The sequence below is a fragment of the Poecilia formosa genome, unplaced genomic scaffold, assembly GCF_000485575.1.
Source record: "Poecilia formosa unplaced genomic scaffold, Poecilia_formosa-5.1.2 Scaffold651, whole genome shotgun sequence".
Classification (NCBI taxonomy): Eukaryota; Metazoa; Chordata; class Actinopteri; order Cyprinodontiformes; family Poeciliidae; genus Poecilia; species Poecilia formosa.
Window position 1 is genome coordinate 67,560 of NW_006800590.1, and position 21,123 is coordinate 88,682.

At 39.1% G+C, this 21,123-nt stretch overlaps 2 protein-coding genes across 3 annotated transcripts; one reads left to right on the top strand and one right to left on the bottom strand.

The window, feature by feature from the left end:
* Positions 1-130: 130 nt before the first annotated feature.
* Positions 131-16,047, bottom strand: arhgap1 (Rho GTPase activating protein 1). 2 transcript variants are annotated; one of them, XM_007542031.2, is made up of 13 exons: positions 15,937-16,047; positions 7,820-8,000; positions 7,640-7,738; positions 7,465-7,552; positions 6,913-7,044; positions 6,299-6,385; positions 5,209-5,307; positions 5,010-5,117; positions 4,839-4,915; positions 4,620-4,697; positions 4,033-4,161; positions 3,633-3,736; positions 131-3,560 (listed from the first exon to the last, which is right to left on the bottom strand). In XM_007542031.2, exons 2-13 carry the CDS (start codon positions 7,941-7,943, stop codon positions 3,393-3,395), a joined length of 1,293 nt encoding a protein of 430 aa, XP_007542093.1. In that variant the 5' UTR covers positions 7,944-8,000; positions 15,937-16,047; the 3' UTR covers positions 131-3,392. The 2 variants fall into 2 exon arrangements, with proteins under 2 accessions (XP_007542093.1, XP_016521531.1); XM_016666045.1 differs by lacking the exon at positions 15,937-16,047 and adding an exon at positions 10,617-10,639.
* A 1,503-nt stretch (positions 16,048-17,550) lies between these two features.
* On the top strand, positions 17,551-20,046 carry arl6ip6 (ADP-ribosylation factor-like 6 interacting protein 6). The gene is made up of 4 exons (XM_007542032.2): positions 17,551-17,905; positions 17,990-18,043; positions 19,045-19,177; positions 19,251-20,046. Exons 1-4 carry the CDS (start codon positions 17,674-17,676, stop codon positions 19,342-19,344), a joined length of 513 nt encoding a protein of 170 aa, XP_007542094.1. The 5' UTR covers positions 17,551-17,673; the 3' UTR covers positions 19,345-20,046.
* Positions 20,047-21,123: the final 1,077 nt, after the last annotated feature.

Consider the following 21,123-nt stretch of genomic DNA (forward strand, 5'->3'; position numbering starts at 1 on the left):
ATTCCAAAGGTCTTATATTGGATGAAGGAAAGGACTTAAACTCTTCTGCTTTGAAATAAAGATTACAAGAGTAAATATTTTAGTGTGAATAAATGAAAAAATTCGTGAACAAAACCAAAATCGAAAGTTTCTTTTCACCATTCATTTATTGGTTGTTTACATGGATCGTACAACATATTATACCATCATATTATACAAGTACAGGGCGACGATCCACAGTGCTATATATCAAAAGTAAAAGGATGGAAAACCACAGTTAAGAAAATAGAATCACAGAGTTAACAAGTTAACATGGAGGTCAAAGTTCAAACCTACATCTCCTCCCACAGCTGACGTTTACTGTCAAATACAATTACAGTACAAAGATCCAGAGATTATTGGGTCTGCAACTGATCACAGAATCAAGGAGGAAGAGCAGTACGGAGAATTCATGCACACAAAAGCTACCTTCATGAAATCCCCACTGAACAGAACAGCATCTATTTTCAGACATTTCTGATGAATAATAAATTCTCTTCAACCCTTATTATAGAAACATAAACATGATAGCCTTGAACTTCTACATGGAACAGCTTCCATCAACACATAGTGCTTACCCCTCTAGCTGCAGTTTCTGTATGTAGATAAATTAAGTTTTCCATTCTGAAATTATTTTTATTTTTTACAGCCAAGCTATGTTCAACAAACACGAGTTCAGACCAGAGCTTTTCGCTGCTCACATCTCCATGGAAACCATAGGCTCTGCTGAACACAGCTCTGGTCATTTTAATCTATGGCCACACTGGCACTAGATGGCTAAAGAGGAAAATGACATGGGAAACACAAATAAGGCACAAGCACACAAACACACACAGAATTTCCTTTAATAAATTCTAAAAAACAAACTTGTTTTGACTTGGTTTTCTTTCTTGTTTTGTAGTAATTTTTTGTGGTTTTCAAATGTCTATACACCTGGTGAAATTCAGAGACCAGGATAAATGATTTCTCCTCCTTTTGTGAGACTTCTGTCGTCCAGAAATCAGTCAAAAGGGCAATAAGGACATAAAACAGATGAAAAATGGAACTTTAACCAGGGTGTGTGGACTTTTGAGAAACACTGTACCTTTAAGAGACATTTCACATCACAGATCAAATAAGAACAAATCTAAAAATCACCATGCTGGAGTTACAACGTGGCCACCTGATTACACACACCTAACAAATCCATTGAATTTAATGACTTCTACATAGTTACACACACACACACACACACACACACACACACACACACGCAAACACGCACACACACACACACCACAACATGAGCATGTCAGTCAGCATGGCACCACTGGAACAGCTGCTGCTTTTTCTTTTAGCTCCAGTCGAGCAAAAATTTCTCATCTTTTGGTGTTTTTCAAACATTTTAGGTAAGATAGCAACATCACATCACAACTATTCAAGGGTTGCAAATTATTTTGGTGACATATTTATGACTGTGTGACAGAAACCGAGCCAATTGGTTCTGTATGACTCTTGGTTAAAATGTATGAAGATTTCACTTTGACACTGAATACTTTGGATGAGCTGCATAATAAAAGCTTCAGAGTCCAACATGATGTAAAACAATAAAAACTCACAGGTCATGACCAATAATAATAATAAAAAAAAAAATGGAGCAACATGTTGGCAGGTATTGCAGGCGCTTCTGTTTCACACAGCTTTAGTGTTAAGAAATATTAAGTTTTTTAACAGCCCTGATACATCACACAACATTTAAACCATGAGTGGAAGTGCTTGATTTTGCTCTAATAAAAGCTAATTTGCAAATAGTCAGAAGACTAAAATTTAAATTGAAGTTACGGATATGGTGAACAGAAGCCCAAAGGAGAGAGGGGGTAAGCTGGACCCAAAATGAAAGACCATATAGGCTTGGAACTAGATGGCAAAGTTATGAATATAATTGTGTTTTGGTGGGAATTTAATAAGGTCAAACATGGTAGGCCAAAAAAACCCCAGCAGGGATTCTGAATCTCAATGCTCAACTGCAGGCAAGGAGCTGCTGTTTTGCAGGAAGAGGGCAATTCACTAAGGCATATGTGGAGATTTAAAACCGTATGCACTTAGTTTAAAAAAAAAAAACAGCAACAAAAAAAAAACATTGTACAACTTGGATGAACTCCATTGGTGGCACAGCATGAAACGAGTTATAAGGCAACAAAAACACATGGAATAAAACACTAACAACATACATCAGTACAGCATTACGTAATTAACGTGCTGAACATGTTACATGAAGAAAAACGTACAGAAAGTGTTGCTTACAGTATGACTGAAGGGGATCCTCTGTGGCAGCTGGAATGAGAAGCAGTTACTGTCATGTACCTATAAAAAATGTGCTTCTATTAGCAATAAAAGTCTAAAAAGAAAGGTCGACACCATCCAATCATGTCTGGTCTTTAGGGGGCGATGAGGGTGAACTGTACTTTCCTACTCAACCTGAAGTTTACCAACGAGGCGCTGGAAGACTATAAAAACCAAGAGACTATTACCAACAATGAAACATCACTTAAGCCAACTGTATAAGGAAATATGACAGTAACGTGGGAATAAATGGTGTATTGCTATGGAAACAAAGCGTTTCTAGTACATGAAGAATATAATGAATTTGCATCCCACTAGGAAACAGGAAGTTTCTCCACCACCTAATACTGCTGACTGAAGCGGTCACTGAGCCACCAAACAACATGATGTCAGGCTGGGAAGGAGGTCTAGAAATCCAAAGGTAGAATTCGTTAAATGTTTTGGTCTAGTTCAGACTTTACTCTAACAGCTGAGTTTGGCATCTGCAAGAAATTACACTGAAGCCACTCAATGGCTTCCTTTGACCACAGCACTCCGAAGATTGTCGACACAATTTCAGTACCAAGTTCACAATTATTTAGGTAAACCTGAGTCCATCGTAGACACACAAACTTCCACCTCCGTTCTGACGGCCTCTCCTGACTTCAGCTAAGAAATCACACTCCTACAGGACATTTGATCATGATTGTGAGGCAGTTTTTTTTTTGGCACCAATCAAGAAAGGGGAGCAATAAACGGGACATTACCTTAGAGAGAGCAAATAAATAGATGGTTTTTGTTTCATACCAGGATAATTCTTTGCATTTTAACCCATTTATGCCTGACTCACATGGACATAGGAATGCAGCCTACAGCCGGGGTAATCAACAGGACAATGCTAGTGGACGAGTCAGAGAGATGAAACTACATGTGATTGGTCCACAGTTTGTGGTGTTGGTATGAGAGTTTCTTCCTAATTGGTGGTGCTCATGTTTAAATGCTGCAGAGGAGGGAAGTTTCCATGACAACACAGGCTGCATGAAAGACCTCAAGAAGAAGAAAGGGAGAGGGAATTAGGTAAAAACCAGATGCTGCTGGTCCAGCAGGGTTCTGGTGAAGTTGTTGATTGGCCCAATAGCACTGAGTGACATGGCATTGTCCCGCCCCCACAGCAGGTTTGGGCCAAACACCACAGCCAGATTGCTGTTGGTCATCTTATTCACTTCACTGTTGGCTGACACCTGGAAACAGAAACACATGTTAGTGGGAGCTGGTGGAGTGAAGTGGAACTGTTCTCAGAGTGTGTGTTGTACCTGAGCCAGGAATGTGATGAGGTACCGCAGTGAGGCGTAGTTCTCCTCTGGAAGAGACTCCACCAAAGTTTTCATTACTTCTGCCTGATTATCACTGGATACAGCTGAACAAACCAAAGAAACCATCAAACCCATTGGAATTATCCAGCAAATCTGTCTAGCCAATTTTTCCTTAAACATTACAACTGGTAGCTGCAACCCTTTGGGAGTAAATCCTTACAGAGTAAAGAGCAAAATTAGTTAGAAAAGCTGGATTTTCATTCGTTTCCACAAAAAGCAATAAAGTCCTGAAAACATTTTACACTGAAAATAAGCTTCTGGTACTCCTGCCAGTCTGTCACCCTCCAGAGAATGAGGGATTAGATTGATTTATCCTCATTCTTACAAGTCTTGAACTTACATGTGAAGTTGACAATGTCATTGTAGAGCTGGTATGTCAGCAGAGGCTCAGGAAGCTCTCGAAGAAACGTCTTTAGTATGACAGCGGCCAGGTGAACGTCCTCCATGTCTCTGAAGTTCACTGTGGCTCCTAAAACACAGTCAGAAGACGACAATAAATACAAATTCTCAATATTAAAGTGATCCACCACATCATAACTAAAGCCTCAGATTGCTGTTTGTCAGTAGATCTTGGTTTGATCAAAATTTGATAAATTTCTGATCTCTGATTTTTGTAATAGTCAGATGTCCAGATACCAATTTTAGCCAATTCTGATTTCCGTTTAAGAACTATAAAATAACTGAATATTAGAAACAAATTCTTGGATGTTTGAACTTGTCTTTAGCATCTTTTATCAGGAATTAACACAGCTATTTTGGAATAGCTTAACCCCAAAAGGTGTGGATTTATTCATGTGTTTCCAACCAGTTGGCCTCTAATAAGAGCTAAAAATCAGCTGATTTCTCAGTTCATTCCAGCTTTAAAAGACATGGCTAAGGAGTGGGGTGGTTCACTTAAAGCTGGCCACCAAGTCTTGTCACTCATACCGGAGTTGTACTTGAGTTGGACCTCCTTTACCAGAGTCACATTGGCGGACCGTCTGAAGATCCCCTCAATCTCCAAACCTGACAGGAACAGAGCAGAGAACAGGAAGCAAAGGTTTTCAATGTCTGTTTTACAGACCAACAACCATCGGCTGTCTGTTCAGACAGCACTGTTGTCTGTCCCACCATATGAGGTGCACAGCACTTCATTTCTTGCGTTACCTTGTTCTGACAGGAAGCTAATCGTGTCTCTCATCACTACAGGAACTAGATGATTATCTGGATCCTTCTGTCTCAGCCTAGGACACAGAACAAAAAAAGTCAGCCATGAGCAAAACCAAAAAGCATTCAACTGCAGACAGAAAAAGCAAAGGTTCTGTGTTGTGAACTTACATGACTAGTGAAACCCCAAACACCTGCTCGGGCAGTGGGGGGCTATGAGGAGGAGACAGGGAGGGCAGCGAGCTGGGCTTCAGAGATGCTCTCAGTTTGTTGTCATACCTGATCCAGATCAGATGCAAACATGCTCAGTTTGGGATCAAGAACCAGATTCAAATGTCTGCAGAGGGTTCTAATGCCAGTCAGTTCTTACTCTCTGACACGGGTTGGGATGACCAGCTGGTCACACTTGACCACGTCCTCCAGCTCACTCAGGTAGCTCACGTAGTTAATCTTCCTGCCGAACTTAAAACTATGACCAGGACAGAGAGACACCATCGCAGACTATTCACTCACTGGTCAACACATGGAAAGTGATTCATATAGAACAGAGCTGCCTTAAACTGTTTGGATAAGTGTGGAAACCTTATCCAAAGGTTTTCACACTTTGGATAAGGTGTGGCTTTTAGCCTAAAATAAATTTTAGGCTAAAAGTCTAAAATTAATTTTAGGCTAAAAGTCTAAAATTTATTCAGGCTTTTAGCCTCCCATATCTTGACCAGTGGAGTTTAATGTGACACTGATCTTATCTACGTCTGCAAAGATCTGAACATCAGTCAAAATCAGAATCAGCAGGTCAGGCTTCTTAACAATCAGCCTGAAAACTGCAATCAATGCACCTCTAGTATAGACTTTTTACATCTGTTGTACATTTAACAGGTAACTGTTTAATATTTCCCTACTTTGTGACATTTGGTGGTTTCAGAGAACAGATAAAGTGGGATTCCTCAAGGCTCCATTGCTGAATTATCCACATGCTTCCCTAGTTCAGATTACCTAGAATTTCAATTTTTCCTGTCATAACTAAACCCATGAAAAAACTTTGTAGTTTCTCTTTACATGTCAGCAAGCAAGCATGTTCACAATATCAACAATGCTCCTGTTGGTCAGAATTTATATTAGCTTAATGCAGAAAAGACTGACGTTTTTGTCACCAAACATGCTAACATGGTGGAAGATCATAGAATGGGATTGGAATTATTATTATAATTTTAAGTAAGACCAAGCACTGGTTTATGTTTACACTACTTTGAATTCAAAAGCTGGAACAAGGTGCATCATAGCAACAAAGCTTCTCACCACCAGAGGGCAGTACACAAACTTTCTCTAAAATGTTGACCATATGACAACTTTAAGAGAGGAAGATGATATCATTTTACAAATTTCTAAGTTCTCATCACTTTAGTTACCACACTATTTTTCTTCTTAAGTCCCAGTTTTAAATATTTCCCTAAAAATCCAACCTGATGATTGGTTTGAAGAGGATCAGCAGAGTCTTGATGAACATGGTGGGGTGGACAATGTACAGCGCCTTGATGTTCTTCTTATACCTGAAAATACAACCAGCAGATTTAAACTCAGCATTCTGTCTCAGTAGATGGACCTGCCTTTATTTATCACCAAGTGTTTCTCATTTTTACTGAGGAAATTGTTTCTAAACACATAGTCATTAAGAGAACCAGGGTTAGCAGAGTGTAACCAAAGGATTGTCTCAGTTTGTTGTTGGAGTTTTATTGTTTAGATTTAGGAGCTCTGGATCTAAACAATAGATCCAGAGCTATCCAGAGTACATTATTGTTATAATGTACTGAAATATAATATCAGTACATTATATTTATTTTAATATATAAAATATGACAGCTCACCATCAAGTAATAGCAGATAGATTTGTAATTACAAATCTTTTTCATCTTCTTTATTTTCTCCATGCTTATAAAGACCTGAAAAACCCTGACCTCAAACTGAAGGCTGTTCCAGAATGTTGGAACCCGACTAGAAGTCTTCAGGTGATTGTATGATGGTGTGTAGGAACTTCCTGTAAACTTCTGCAGGGATTCCTTCAAGTTAGTGAACTTACTTCCGGTCGAACTCCTTGTATGCTTCTCGAAGCCAGCCAAATGAAGGCTTGTTTTCACTGGTCAGCCCATGATGGAAGTAGATCAGTGTGTAGTCGCTCTCTACGTACTGATCCAGAGTGGCTTTAAGATACCTGCAGGAGAGAAACCACTTCAGCATCAATCAGGGAGGCAAACAATAGAATTTTATTCAGTAGGGCTCTGATTCAGCCATCTTATTTTCAAGGGTAACATGAAACCAGTAATAGTCAGTGAAGAATGGACAAAAAAACAAACCAATCAAATCTGTCTCAGACAATGATGTCCACACTGGATGTAGAAATAGATGGATGGACAGATGGATGGCTGAATGTAAATCTTAGATAATTTGATGTGGAAAGTATGGAGATACAATTCCAGAACTTGAAATACTTTAATTAAATTCCAGACTGTTCACTTTAGCCATATGAAACTCCAACTTCTAGAAACATTTCTGTTAAGTTTCAACTTGGGAGTAAAAATGAACGCATCATTAAACCCCGTGGTGAACGGCGTTGATGTGCAGGGTTACTTACATCAGCAGCTTCTGATGGTCAAGCTGATGCTGTGGCGGCAACCTGCAGGCGCTGAACACTATCACCTTCCTGCCAAAGTTGTCGTCGCCTCCACACAGATCAAACAGCATCAATATTACACACACTTTACTTTAGCAGAAACAAATAAGCAGAAGTTTAATATTAAAGAGCCTACCTGCAACCTCAATGATCTGATGCCTGGCTATGTCGTAGAACGGATGGTCCCAGGGCAGGTGGGGAGAGCCGGGGTCGAAGCCCTGGGAATTCTCCGTCTCTGAAACACATGGAGCCACACGTTAATACAGCCGAGAGAAAAAACATCACCAGAGGAAAAAAACCAGGACGTCTGTCTCACCTGATTTGCTAAGTGAGGACTCATCAGGTGGCCATTGCTGATCCTCTAGGGTGGAGAGCTTCAGCTGTCCTAACTGTGCAGTTGCAGCTTCTTCACTCAGATCTACCAGCAGCTCAGAAGACATCCCACACAGAGGATGGGACAGCGATGTCTGGGAAACCTTCACACACCAAGATGGAGTCTGGAAGACACAGATATGCCTCATATCCTCAGCAACTTGCTCTTCTCCTGCCATACTGAATGTCTTTTAGTGGATGATGATATTAGGATCAGACTCATATGGGATTAAAAGACAAAATAAACATTATTTTTTGTTTAGCACTTTTGCCAAGTTTGAGAAAGAACTTAGCTACTTAGCTTCCCCTGAATTCATTTTTCAGGATAAATACTAAAGCACTAATTGGTTGCTTTGTAAACTTCCAGTTGAATAAAGTTTTATATCTGTGTTCAAAATCCATTAATTTTCTTTTTTTTTATCCCCCAGTAACTTTATTTCAAACAGGAAACATACAGAAAACAGAAACATACAAAAACAAAACACAAAAAGTAGAGAACAAGACAAACATAAATACAATGTCTACGGGCATTATACAGCATATAAATTATAATGTCAAAATTAAATTGGTGTTCTAGGGTTTAAGTTGTTCAAAGCAAATATAGTGTGAATTGAAGTTAGCAATTTAGCACTAGCTGAACTAATGTTTATGAGTAGAATAGCTTTCACTAAATACAGTGACATATAGTGCTTTAGCATTAGCAAAACTAATGTTTATAATTAGCTTCTGTTAAGTATCATGATTGTATGATTGTATAGCACTTTAGCGCTAGCTGAACCAAAGTTTATGATTCATGTCATCACTTCGGTTTCCGCTAAATACTGTGACAAAGTAGTTGTTAGTGGTGTTTATAATTAGCGCATTAGCATAAGCTTCTGTTAAATAGTGATGATATGGCACATTAGTAATGTTAGTAAACTAATGTTTATGATTAGCACTTTAGCATAAACTTCCATTAAATATAGCACTTTATCGTCAGCGGAACCTAACTTTTTAGTTAGCGATGGTCAAGTTAGGAAAAACATACATTTTGTAAAATGACAAAACACAGAAAATGAGGAATATATAATATTCTGCCCAATAACCATAGAAGAAATTCTATGTTGTGTTAGTGTATTTAGGTCAACTGCAGTTTTTAGTGACTCAAATCCTCACTGAAAGTGATGGGAAATTTTGAAAAGGGGAGGAGGGGGGAGAGAGTGAGAAAAACATAACATGTCACTAACATGACATGATCACTTTCTCCAAACAAGAGGTGAAAACTGTTTATTGTTAACTTTTTAGGCTAAAAATTCATTTGGTGAATAGTATGGTCACTGCTGAGGCTCAGACCATGACTGTGTTCTGGTAGAGAACACACAGCAGGAAGAAGGAAGTAAGTTTTAGCTGCGTTAACAGAAAATCTGCTAATTAGGCTGATTTTCAGTTCCTTCACTGTAGTTACAGGGAAACAATGATAGAATGATATTAATACTTGTTTCTCTCAAGTGGTAGCTGAAAGTCCTGCTGTTTATCCTGCAGAAAACTGGGTTTTGTTCCATAACAGCTGGATTATTCATAATCAAAGAGAAAGCAGAATACCCAGCATATGGAATAGATGCTGGGAGAGAAACTGAACACTGCAGTCAATGTTGCTGACAGAAGGAGCAGCAGATCCTAATCGACTGAGCAGGATGTTCTAACATTCCGATGCTCCCATGTCTACGGGCGTGGCACCCATTCAGGCCTAGATGCAGAGAGATTAGGTGTGAAGTCTTTAAAGGCACCGTAAGATCCATCTGCAAAAGCATCAGAACTGCCATCTCCTGGGTAATGCCAGTAGTCCAGATTACATTTGGCAACATTGAAGGTGGGGGGTGGAGAGGAGAGACATTTGAAACATCTGCTAAAACGTCCAGATTCAGCTGTCCAAGCAAGTTCAATCTGAATGGAGATGGAAAGAAGACACTAAAAAGCCTGATATCCCACAGTTGTCTCTGGCTGCAGTTCATAAGAAAGCTCTGTCCAATCAGCAACAGGATGAACACCTTTAACCTTCACGGAAGCTGAACAAGGAGAACCCCAACCCAGTTGTGCAGCATAGAGGTGGCTGTGTCATGGTGGTCAGGGTGACCACAATCCTAGAATCTGTCATCTATGTAATGGGGCTTCTTCCCGATCCTTGGCTTGCATTATGGAGAATAGATTAGCTGTAAACTTCATGGTTGGGTGTAACACATTTTAATTAGCTTGTTGTTATTGACTGAAAGTGTGCATTAATGCTTTATTGTGTTGCATTTGTGTGGTGAATGGAGACAAGGTTGGAAGTATCATCAGATGTTGATAGTGGTTGGTGAAACACCAGGAACGGCAGAATTCCAACTGCTGGGCAAGGATTGACACAGATCCAGCCGTTGGAACATGGCTGAACAACTGCACTGTGCTTCCTCCTCTCTGATGGCCGCAGCGTGCAGCCAGATAAGAGCCTGGAGCAGCTCCAGCTACCGCCAGTGAACCTGAAACTGCTGCATGCTGGATCTGCATCCAAATAATGGGAGCATTTCCCGCCTTCTTCCCTCAGATTAGCTCTGTCCCCACGCCGTACTCTCATCTCCCAACCCCCACATGTTCTTCCTTTATCTCACACACACATACACACACTGCTGTTTGATGTTATGCTGGCTGACAGCATGTTGCTTTAAATAAACATTGCTAGAAACCAACAGTCAGTCAGCTGATTGCTGCTGACTAAACACACTCACCCACATAGTGAAATGCAGCTGTTAGCACACATTCTGACTCCTGAGTGAAGAACGGAGGAACCGTAAAGGCTGACGAGGTCTTGGAGATTGAGTGACGCCGACAGCAGGACAGCAGCAGGTTCCTCTTTTCGCTGTGAGCGTGCTCACACAACGCGCCGCTGCAGGGGCTGCGAGCGCATTCCCACATGACTCAGCTGTGCAGTTTGTGTTCAGAGGTGAAATAGAATAGGTGAGGTCCAACTGCAGGTGGGCCAGAACCGTTTTATCTCTGCACTACTTATCAGGTTGCTACACACTTTATTCTTTCTGGTCAGAACTTCACACATGGAGGCTGCAGTGTTATTAAAGAGGTGGAGTTTTAGCTGGTGCACTCATAAAAAGCCTTAGAAACCCTGGGATGGATGGAGGAATGTTACTGGCTCAAAGAAAGATTTGAGTTTGTTCCACCCATTGTTAAAATCTGGTTGTTCTTCAGACATGGTGAAGAAAAAAAATACTATCAGAGCAGCTAACAGGAGCAGTGCAGAGACCAACATTCCCAGTTTGAATGTGCGTCTTCAAAGATAGGTAGGGACTTGATATTATTCCACCACTAAAGTTGAGCCTGGTATTGGTGGGAGTTACGTAAGTTCAAATCAGTGAATACTTGAGACTGACTCTAACATACAACTGACTACTTTAATAGTTCAAATACTTTAAAAAAATTCATGCAGTGCTCACTAGAGTTGCAAAACTCTAAAAAGCTATTTTCAAAGTCTAAAACTTTATTTAGAGATACTGCTGATAGTGAAGAACACAGACAGCAATGGTGTGAGAACTAAAGCAGGAAGCCAGACTAATTATAAGCTTATGTCACCATAAGAAGCAGAAGAGCAAAAAGGGAAAAAAGAATATTCTGTTGAAAACGACTAAATTTAGCAACTTTTCACTGGTTCCTACTGAAATGAGTTTTATTTGAATCTGTGTTAATGTAACATTGAAATGACAGCTTCATCTTTGGTTTGTAGTCTTGGTATTGTTTTTCTTATTCACTTGAAATCATCATCAGCCTCTCAACACAATGCTCCCGTCAATCAGCTGGTGACCTAATCACTCAGTCTGTAAAACCAGTTTGTTAGCTTAACAGCTGTGTAAAGGTGACGTGACAAAACATGCTGGTTATCAACAAGAGAATGTGTAAAAACTGTTTCAAATAGTTTTAAATAAGAATGTTGCTGAAAGGCCACAGTTTTTTCTGGCTGTTCAAAGCACACTCGCACTCTTCCCAGCTCCACTTGTTGTTGGACACAACCAGGAAGACATCTTTCCCCAACCATCCGTACAAACACAAACACAAACATGCCCACAGCCTCCCTATGTTCATGTGGACAGGATAAAATGGGAGGCAGCAGTCATAGCATGCATCCTGTCTTGCCTCTATGACAGCTGCCATTGTAAGGTTGAAAAGTAATTACCATGAAAACTAGACACCAGTGGAAAGCTCTGTTGCAACTGCTAGTCATTTGCTCCTTGTGTTTGATCTAAACAGCTTATTTTATATACCTAAAACATCAAGCATACAGTAACATACAGTCACAGTTGTAGGAAGGCATTTTTCTCCAACTGTTTGCTTTCAGAACAGTTGTCTACATCTGATGTGACTCTTCACATACACATCTATTTAATGGTTCTGCTGTCAACCAAAATGTACTAGAATTAGGAAAAACTTCTTTGTTAAACGCTATGTGATAAACATGTGATCAACTACAAAAAATAATCAAAAAGAATGGAAAAGAAACCCAACATGCTACGATCTGTGACTGCTTCATCACCTCATGTGGGTTATAGGTAAACATGTAAACAGATGACGTTAGCTCATGCCATCGGGCATGTTTACTCCTTCACTGTTCCAGACAGAAGAGCTTTACTGACATTCTAATCAGACAACCAGGGTTGTGGTGTTTCTCAGCTTTGAAGTCCCCACAACTGATTTGATGCTTATCAGCATCATTCAGCTTTTCCTGTTTATCTGCCTCATATCCCCATCAATGGTTTTACCATTTTCCAATAAAGAGTCACAAAGGCCTTTCTCCAGTCATATTTGCAGTTTTAAACATCTGCAAGCAGCAGATTAGGGCTTTAATGATTCCTTGATTGATTTGAGTATCTCGATTATTAAAATTTCTTGATTAAAATTTATCTGCCTCAAAGCTTCGTTAAATTATGTTTTATTAATTAGCGCAGCGTGTTCCGACTGGGTCATTATTTGCGTTGCACAGCGCTCTCATTTCCGCCTACAAGTTGAGACTTTGACTGGACCACTACAGCACCTTGATACCTGCTTTGTAGAAGATTAGATATGTTTGGGATCATCATCCTGTTGCTGACCTAGTCTGGGCTCTACAATACTTCAGTATAATCCTTGTTTGGTTGAACATCAAGTTGCATCATCAGATACGCTTTCAACAGAGATAAGTGGTTTGTGTAACAGTTTTTAAGCTGCCAGTTCACAATGTTTTTAGCTTTTTTCACATTCTTGTCCAAAATAAAAGAGGAACAGTCCCAGAAAAACCATATGGATGACCTGCTAAGGAGAGTTCTTCACATCACTTAACATAATGATGAAGGGCTTTAACGATTCCTTGAATGATTCGAGTACCTCGAATATTAAAATTCCTTGAGCCAAATTATCTGCCTCAAAGCTTTGTTAGATTAAATGTTAAATGATGTAGCAGGGGGACGAGTGATGATGCGCAACGCGCAAACCTCCCACTACCACATATGAAAAAAAAAGAACTACCAGCAGAACAACCAACAATCAACAACGGCACATCAATGAATGATAATAACCACAAGATTATTATTCGGCGCAGCAAAAAAAAATGCACAACGAGAAATCATCCTGCGGGCAACAATTGGCCCACGGGCCGCGAAAATGACACCTCTGCCCTAGATAAACTGGAAATTGTTAATTTGACTTTTTATTTTTTTCACAATTGTTTCCATAAGCACGTCAATATATTCCAAACTATAATTAAATGCAAATATTGTGTGCTGTTTAGCAGTACAACTGCACTACTTAATAGTACTGGTCATTTTCATGTTAGTAGCAGCACTTATGTCTGCTGGGCTCTGTGACATACAGTCATGTTAGCTTTGTTTGGAGGTATTTTGCCTATAAGGCAAAAGAATAGGATGTCAGGATGTCAAAGCTTCGAGGCAGAACAGGTGGCTCAAGGTCGAGTCACTCTACAAACTCGGTCAATCATCTTACAAACATACAATCTAATGTTTAAGAGGAATTTAGAAAGTTCATAGTTCCGTTTCTACAGCAAAGTGTTATACATTCCAGGCAGCAATTATAGCAACTTCCCCATAGCTGCCATTACTCCTCTGTTCTGTAGTAAATTAACCAGTTGAGGCTAAAAATAAATCAAGTAATAGTAATCTAAGAAAACATTAATTATGTTCTCTTTAGGATTCTTAAAAAAATCTTTAAGGATTTTTTTTTTCTTAAAACTAAAACTGGGTAGTTGTCCAGATCTAATCAGAAACCATGGCAACCTACTCTGCTGTCTGACAATCAGAGAAAATGTAATGAGTAAACTCATATGGACATGGACCATGGCCGTTATAATGATGGGAACCTGGGTTCCAACTAACTGTTCAACAACTGAATCCACACTTCCTCATGACTATCAACACTTCTACATGTTTTTTATTACACAGATCAGTTTTTGTTTCAACCCAAAATGCTGCCACATCTCCCGTTACAGTTTTGCACTACTGTGTATCCTACCTATTCACTGATTTCTCTGTGGAACGTAACTCAAACTTATTTGGGAAAAATTAGCCTTCTCTGAAATGCCTAATTGCAATGCTACCTGATACAATAATGACTGGCATCTGCAAAGCAACCAATCCAGAAGTGCTATTAATTTTCTTCGGTGCCGATTGGCCCCAAGAATGGAGATGAGGATGACTGTAGATAGTAGCATCTAAAACAATTTCTAATGTGCGTAATAATACATATTAAGGTATATTTGGAAACTGAACTACTAAAACAGGCAGGTATAAGTCCTTGGTGAGGGGTGTCTCGAGAACCCCCTCTCCTTCTGTCTTTATTTTACCACCAGTAACAGACATAGCATTGCATCTTTGTCAACCCATCACTTTGGGCTACAAGCAAGAAAAGACTATCTAATTCTTAACTTGATAGAGTCCACTGACCAAACAATAAGGAACATGAACATTCTGACAGGCCGGAAGAGGAATGTTCATGTTGACCAAGCTATCAGTCATCTGCAACACAAAGGAACTGTCAGCAGTGTCCAGACAGAAAGAACTGGTCTAGAATTGGAAGAAAAACCTCAGTTCTGGTCCAAGAATAACCAGAAGGAGAGGAACAAGATGGTGATGACAGAGGTGATGAGGATGGAGGAAGAAAGCCACAAGATCAAGGTTATATCATAGAACACTGGAGAACACTGGACAACCTTGGAGGGAGTAGACCTCTGGAAGGTCAACAAGATGCAAGAGCCACAACAACCAAAGGCCACAATGGAAGTTATGTCAGCATAATATAATTTCCATTGTGGCTTTCTTAGTGTTGCATTGCAGCTTTTGTAGATAGGTTGTGATTTTTTGCTCGTGGTTCTTGTTGTTGCACCTCCTGCTCTTCCATTGAGATTTCCATTGTGGATTTTACTGTTGCGTTGGTTTTTAGTTGTCACCTTCGTTGTTGTGTTGTGGCTTTTGCGTTTTGTTAACCTTTCGAGGATAATGTAAATTTTCACTTTTGCATTGGTGTTGCAAAATTTTTAAACAATTATGGGGTGTTATTATTTTGATCCATTCTACTTTGACCACTGCTGAATGGTTATAGATAGGTATCTATAGGTAACCAAAGCCAACCTAAAAAGGGCATATTAAAAATATAATCTGGAAGTTCCTTTGTACAGAAAGCAGTCAGATAAAGCTGCAGCATGTCTGAGCTCCAACGCATCAGCCATCAGAAGCAGCTGGGCTGTAAAAATGCTAAGTTAGCCACATTAGCTGCGAAGCTACAAAGCCAGTATACCTACCGTAGATAATAGACCTTTGTGTCATAAACCTGTTTTCACACACTGGAAGCATTTCAAGGATAAAGTCACTAGAATGAGTGTAAATACATCCAGTGGCTAAACCTCATCACAACAAACCAACATGTAAATAAAACAAACAGCCTGCAGATAGATACAGGAAACAGCAGCAGCAAAGCTTGATGAAATATTTCTGATTCAACTTCATTCGGTTTTAATAAAGCAGTTTATACAGTTATAGAGCACAAATTATTATTTACCGCGTTATCTCTCGGACAGTCACTCTGGATTCAGCCGACACGGTCTGAGGTGCCTGACGTCGTTGTTTCTGCGTAAACCACTTATCCGGTTCGTTTCAAAATACAGCTAGGAAGTCGTCTTTCCGTCAAACTGTACCTGTCAAAATAAAATAACTTAAAAACAGATAACTCATCCCCTTCCAAATTCAAGGACAAGTGCGCACTCTAGTGTTTTTGGTAGAGTTACCGTAGCTTTCAAAAGTATTCATACCCCTATAAAAACGTAAGCATTTATTCATATTCCAACAACAAGCCTTAATGTATTTTCATGGAATTTTATGAAACACACTGGTCTGTCTCATAAAATAAATAATCAAAAGAATAAGCAGTTTACCTTTTCTTCTTTTTTTTAACAAATAAATGTTAGGCACAGCCACTCCTGAATATCAATATTCAAGTATTGCCATAGATTCTCATTTAGATTTTATTAGACCATTTGTCACAAAAATATAGTTTGATCCAAATCATCTCCTTGTATCGCTTGTTGTATATTTATTGGATGCCTTTTGTAATGCTACATAGTCAAACTTCACCACAACAGGGTGCTGTGGTGGCACAGGGGTTAAAACACAATCCACATATGGATTAGTCCTTGTTGTGGCTGTTGCTGGTTCAATTCCCAGCCTGGTGACATTTGCTGCATGTTTTCCCCCTTCTCTCATTACCTACTTTCCTGTCAATTCACTATTACATAAAGGCCAGCAGAGCTAATAAACCCTTTAAAATAAAAATACCCCAAATATTACTTTGGGGTATCTCAAAGTAATATTTTCACCATATTGTAATTCATTTATAAAAGTCACAGTTTCTAAGAAAATATTTAATTAACAAGATAAATATTTAGTTTAAAAACTACATACTTCATTTACCACTTAGCTTCAAACTATTTAGGTAGAAGATTATACATATTTAGCTTAAAACATTAATTTCAGTTAGGATTTTAAATATTTAACCTCCAACTAAATGTTTAGTTTGTAAACTAAGCTAAAATGTAAATTACAAACTAAATATTTAGTTAGCAAACTAACTGCTTTTTATTTAGTTTGCAAACTAATTATTTCCGAACTATATTTAATTAGAAGATATATTTGATTCCATAGTAAATGAAGTTATCAAGTTTGTGTTTGGCATATTAACTAAACTTTTAGTTTGAAATTTAGTTGTTTATCACTACATTTAGCTTGCTAAATACACGTTTGAAAAGTTGACATTTATAAATGAAAGAATTACACAGTGAAAATATGACAACTAATATGAAAGGTGAATACCCATTTTATTCTCTGTTATTGCTGAAATTTTGACTGTGTCACTTTACAAACACCTCAAACATGAATTTAATTTAGCTGTATCAGACTAAAGGCTGTGAATATAATGCACGCCACACTTTTTAGAGTTACATGTCCTTTTACCTTTTAATGTTACACTACTGTATGCTGATTTACGACTTAAAATCAGTATAAATCATATATTCTCTGCGTGTGATGTGACTAAATATAGCAGAGAAGATACACTTTTGCAAGTCGCTGTAAATGTCTTACACCTTTATGTTTTAAACCATGAAAACCGGTTACGGAAACTCCTATAGGACAATCTTGTGGGCGGAAGTGCTCAGGCAGGTACGTTAGTTCCTGGATGTGATGCGGATCAACGTTCGGTCTCAGAGAACCGGTTCAGAACCAGCAAGAGAAGCGCTCTGACATGCCGGGAGGGGCGTCCCTCAGCCCGGCCCGACCTCCACAGCGATCAGACCGCATCCAGAGCTCTCGAGGCGCCGAGAGGGTCATGTCTACACACGGATTCAGTGGGAGTGGGAGGCTGCGGAGCAGCTGGCTCACACCGTGGCTCAAAGCCACCTTCTCGGTTCTGGGCTCGGCTGTTGCGATGTTTGCTGTGGGTGCCTTCTGCGCCCTCACCTATCCCATCCTGAGAGGTAGACACGGCTCTAACGCTCTCTGAGTTATGGTTGTGTCTCCATCTGTTATATTCTCACGCTGACCTCTGCTGAATGTTTCAGAGCTGCGGGCGGAGAGGCTGAGAGGCGAGAATGGGACTGAAGAGAGGATGCTGGGTGAGTATCCCAGGGTTCCTTTCTACGCATTTTTCCCATTAAAGGCCATCAAGACTTTATGTTGTAATTATAAAAACTAAAGTTTTGTTATGTAAACAGGAAGATCATATTTGTAATTTTGTATAAATTCCACAAGGCCAACATCAATGTTTACAGAATTAAAATGTTTTGATATACATCAAAATTACATATAGCCTCTCTGGCCCTGTCAGATAGATATTAACGTTTTTGTTTGTCAATTAAGATACTCTTTCTGAGACATGCACTGAAAAATGAATTCCTTATGCATGATATTACTGGGATGGTATTGGTATCGGCCAATATTAGCTGTAAAATTTAATGTTGGACGTCAACCATTCCATCACAATAACTCACCGATATAAAATGCATTGATTTTATATGACAAGCAGTGAAAATGATGCCTGCAGCACAGCACAACATAAAATTTGCACTGTTTGAGTGTCGTTATTGTCTTAGAGAGCAAATGTAAATTTGACATTAAGCATAATGCAAATGCTGAAAGTGTTCCATCATTTTCAGCATCCTTTTTAGCTTTTTGTATTTGGTAACAGGCTAAATTGAAAAAGACAATATTTTAATTCCACAGTAGAGAAAGCCATATAGTTTCAGCAAGAAGGTATAGGAAAAAGTATTGGTATTGGTTATCAGCCAAATGAGTTTTGGAATATCGGCATGTCGGATATTGACCAAAAATCCAATATCGTGCATCTCTACCATATAATCAATGTGTGTCTCATAATTTGCACTTGCACCAAATAATCTTGTTCCAAGAGGCTCACACACTCTTAATTCCTCTCCTAACACACCTTGGTACAAGTAATCCCCATAAAAGTAGTGTTGCACCAATTACAGTGTTACGCTGACCTGCCAATTTCAATTTTGCCAATGGTGATTTTTCTGTCTGAAAAGTCGCTAAATATGGTGTCAAAATCAATAAGCCAGCGACCAGAAACCAGTAACCAGTCACCTGTGTGTTCCAGGTTTCTGGAGCATCCTGATGATCTCGGCTGTTGCCGGATGCATCTCCTGCATCTTCTCATGGACTCTCACTCAGCTGGAGTCGTACCAGCCTGGAATGGCCTTCCCCAGCCTCCTGTCTCTGCTTGATTTCAGGTACTGCAGAGTGAAGCTGCACATGTGTTAGCTTTACTTACTGGATGACATTTATTGTGTCTGTTTGATGCAGAGACCCTTCCAGCCACAGATTCAACATGAACTCTGGGCTAGCTGTTCTGAATGGCATCCTGGCTATGCTGACTGTCATCTGGAGCCTCTCCTGAGGCTTCGTTCTCAGCTGCACAGAGACCTGAAGACAATACACTCTGTATGAGACTTTTGTAATGTCAATTTGCCCGTTTGGGCAAACTGATATTGGACTTTGGATTCATATTTCTGTATGACAAGATAAGGGATCTAGCATTGGAGCCTTAGGAACATGGGCGAACCTAGAGATTCTGCAGTTGCAATTTGGAATATTGTACTGTTTTTTTTTTACCATTTATTGCTGTATTCACATTCAGTTCTCTCTATTTTCATTAGTATAAAGAAAACATTCAAGTTATTTTATTTGTCTTTTGTTTCTCTTGGTTCTTTTTTACTGGGGTGAACCGTTGCTTCGTTTTCACACCGATCACCAATCCTTATAAAGGTTGACCTACAGTTTCCGATTTTTTGGCCAATACCAATTTTGTTTTTCTGACAGTCATTACATTATCAAGAACAGGGTAGCTGACACACCACTGGTGGGCTAGCCTGTCAGTCAGTCCTCTCATGACAGAACAAAAGAGGATTAGCCAATCGCCGATGACCCAGAATTAACGAAATCAGTGTGCGCTCCTTCTAGTTTTTACTGTGTAATCTTGTACAGTTTTGAATATCAGAATTAGGGCAGTTTTGAGGTTCAGAGGGTCAAATATTTCTTTTCCTGCTCTTTTCTTTCAATAAACACATCATTCAACAGCTGGTAAGTTGCTGTGAAAAAGTATTTCACATGTTCTTGCAGGTTCTTTCTGGTTTTCTTTTAATTTGACAAAGTTTGTTTCAAATCAAACTAAATTTAATATCAGATCAAGATCATTTCAGTACATGCAAAAATGAATTAGCTGCCATTAAGTGTTTGTGATAACTGGTAATGAGTAACAATTACTAGTAGATGATGGTTCTTTTAGTAATTTTTTGGACTTTGTAACTTTTTCCAGATAGATGTCATTTAATTTGTTCTTGAGTTTCTTTATAACATACTATGATGTAGTGCTGCCTCTGATTTTTCATTGTTTTAATCCTTTGAATTCTAAAACGGGAATCTGCAAATCAGACATGAAAGAAAATCAGAAGAAGGCATCGGTCGATGAATATCTACAGTTTCTGGATTGTAAACATAACCAACAAATATTTAAGAGAGTTGCTTGGTCTCTCTTCACTTATACTGGTTGGTTTAAAAATGCTTCAGTAATGCTAAATTCTCTCTAAGACCCTTATCTGATGCTGAAGATCACGGCGTATAAAGTATCTCTAAATCTCAATTATTAAATTGCTAGAAAGATTCAGCGGCAGAGTCCTATCTTGTTCTGTGGTTGAAGCTTCCTGGATTCCAGGAGTGGATCAAATTTTCTCTTGAAAACAAAGATGGAGAATCAATGGAAGAGCCTGAAAAACATTTTTGCATTTATTGTTAAGCTTATCGTAATGGGGCTAGAGACTCTTAGAGCTAGCGACCCTTCAGGTTTTTGATAGACCTATGTGTCAAACAACTTTTTAAACATCATCCTTCACTATCTTCAATATTTCCACATTCATTTTTATTTTCTCATCTTTGTTTAGTGCACCAATCTCTCCTGCAGCAAATAACCCCACAACATGATGCTACCACCACTGCTACACTGGATGTTTTTTTAAGGCATGAAATCTTCCCCCTTTATTATCCAAATGTAACAATCTCTACCAAGGGATGTCTCCAAATATTAGGGTTTTCATACCAGAGAGCAATTCTAAGCTATAATCTGGATTTTCATGTTGATTTCGGATTGCTTCTTCCTCTCAGAGTGGCCTTTCAGTTCCTG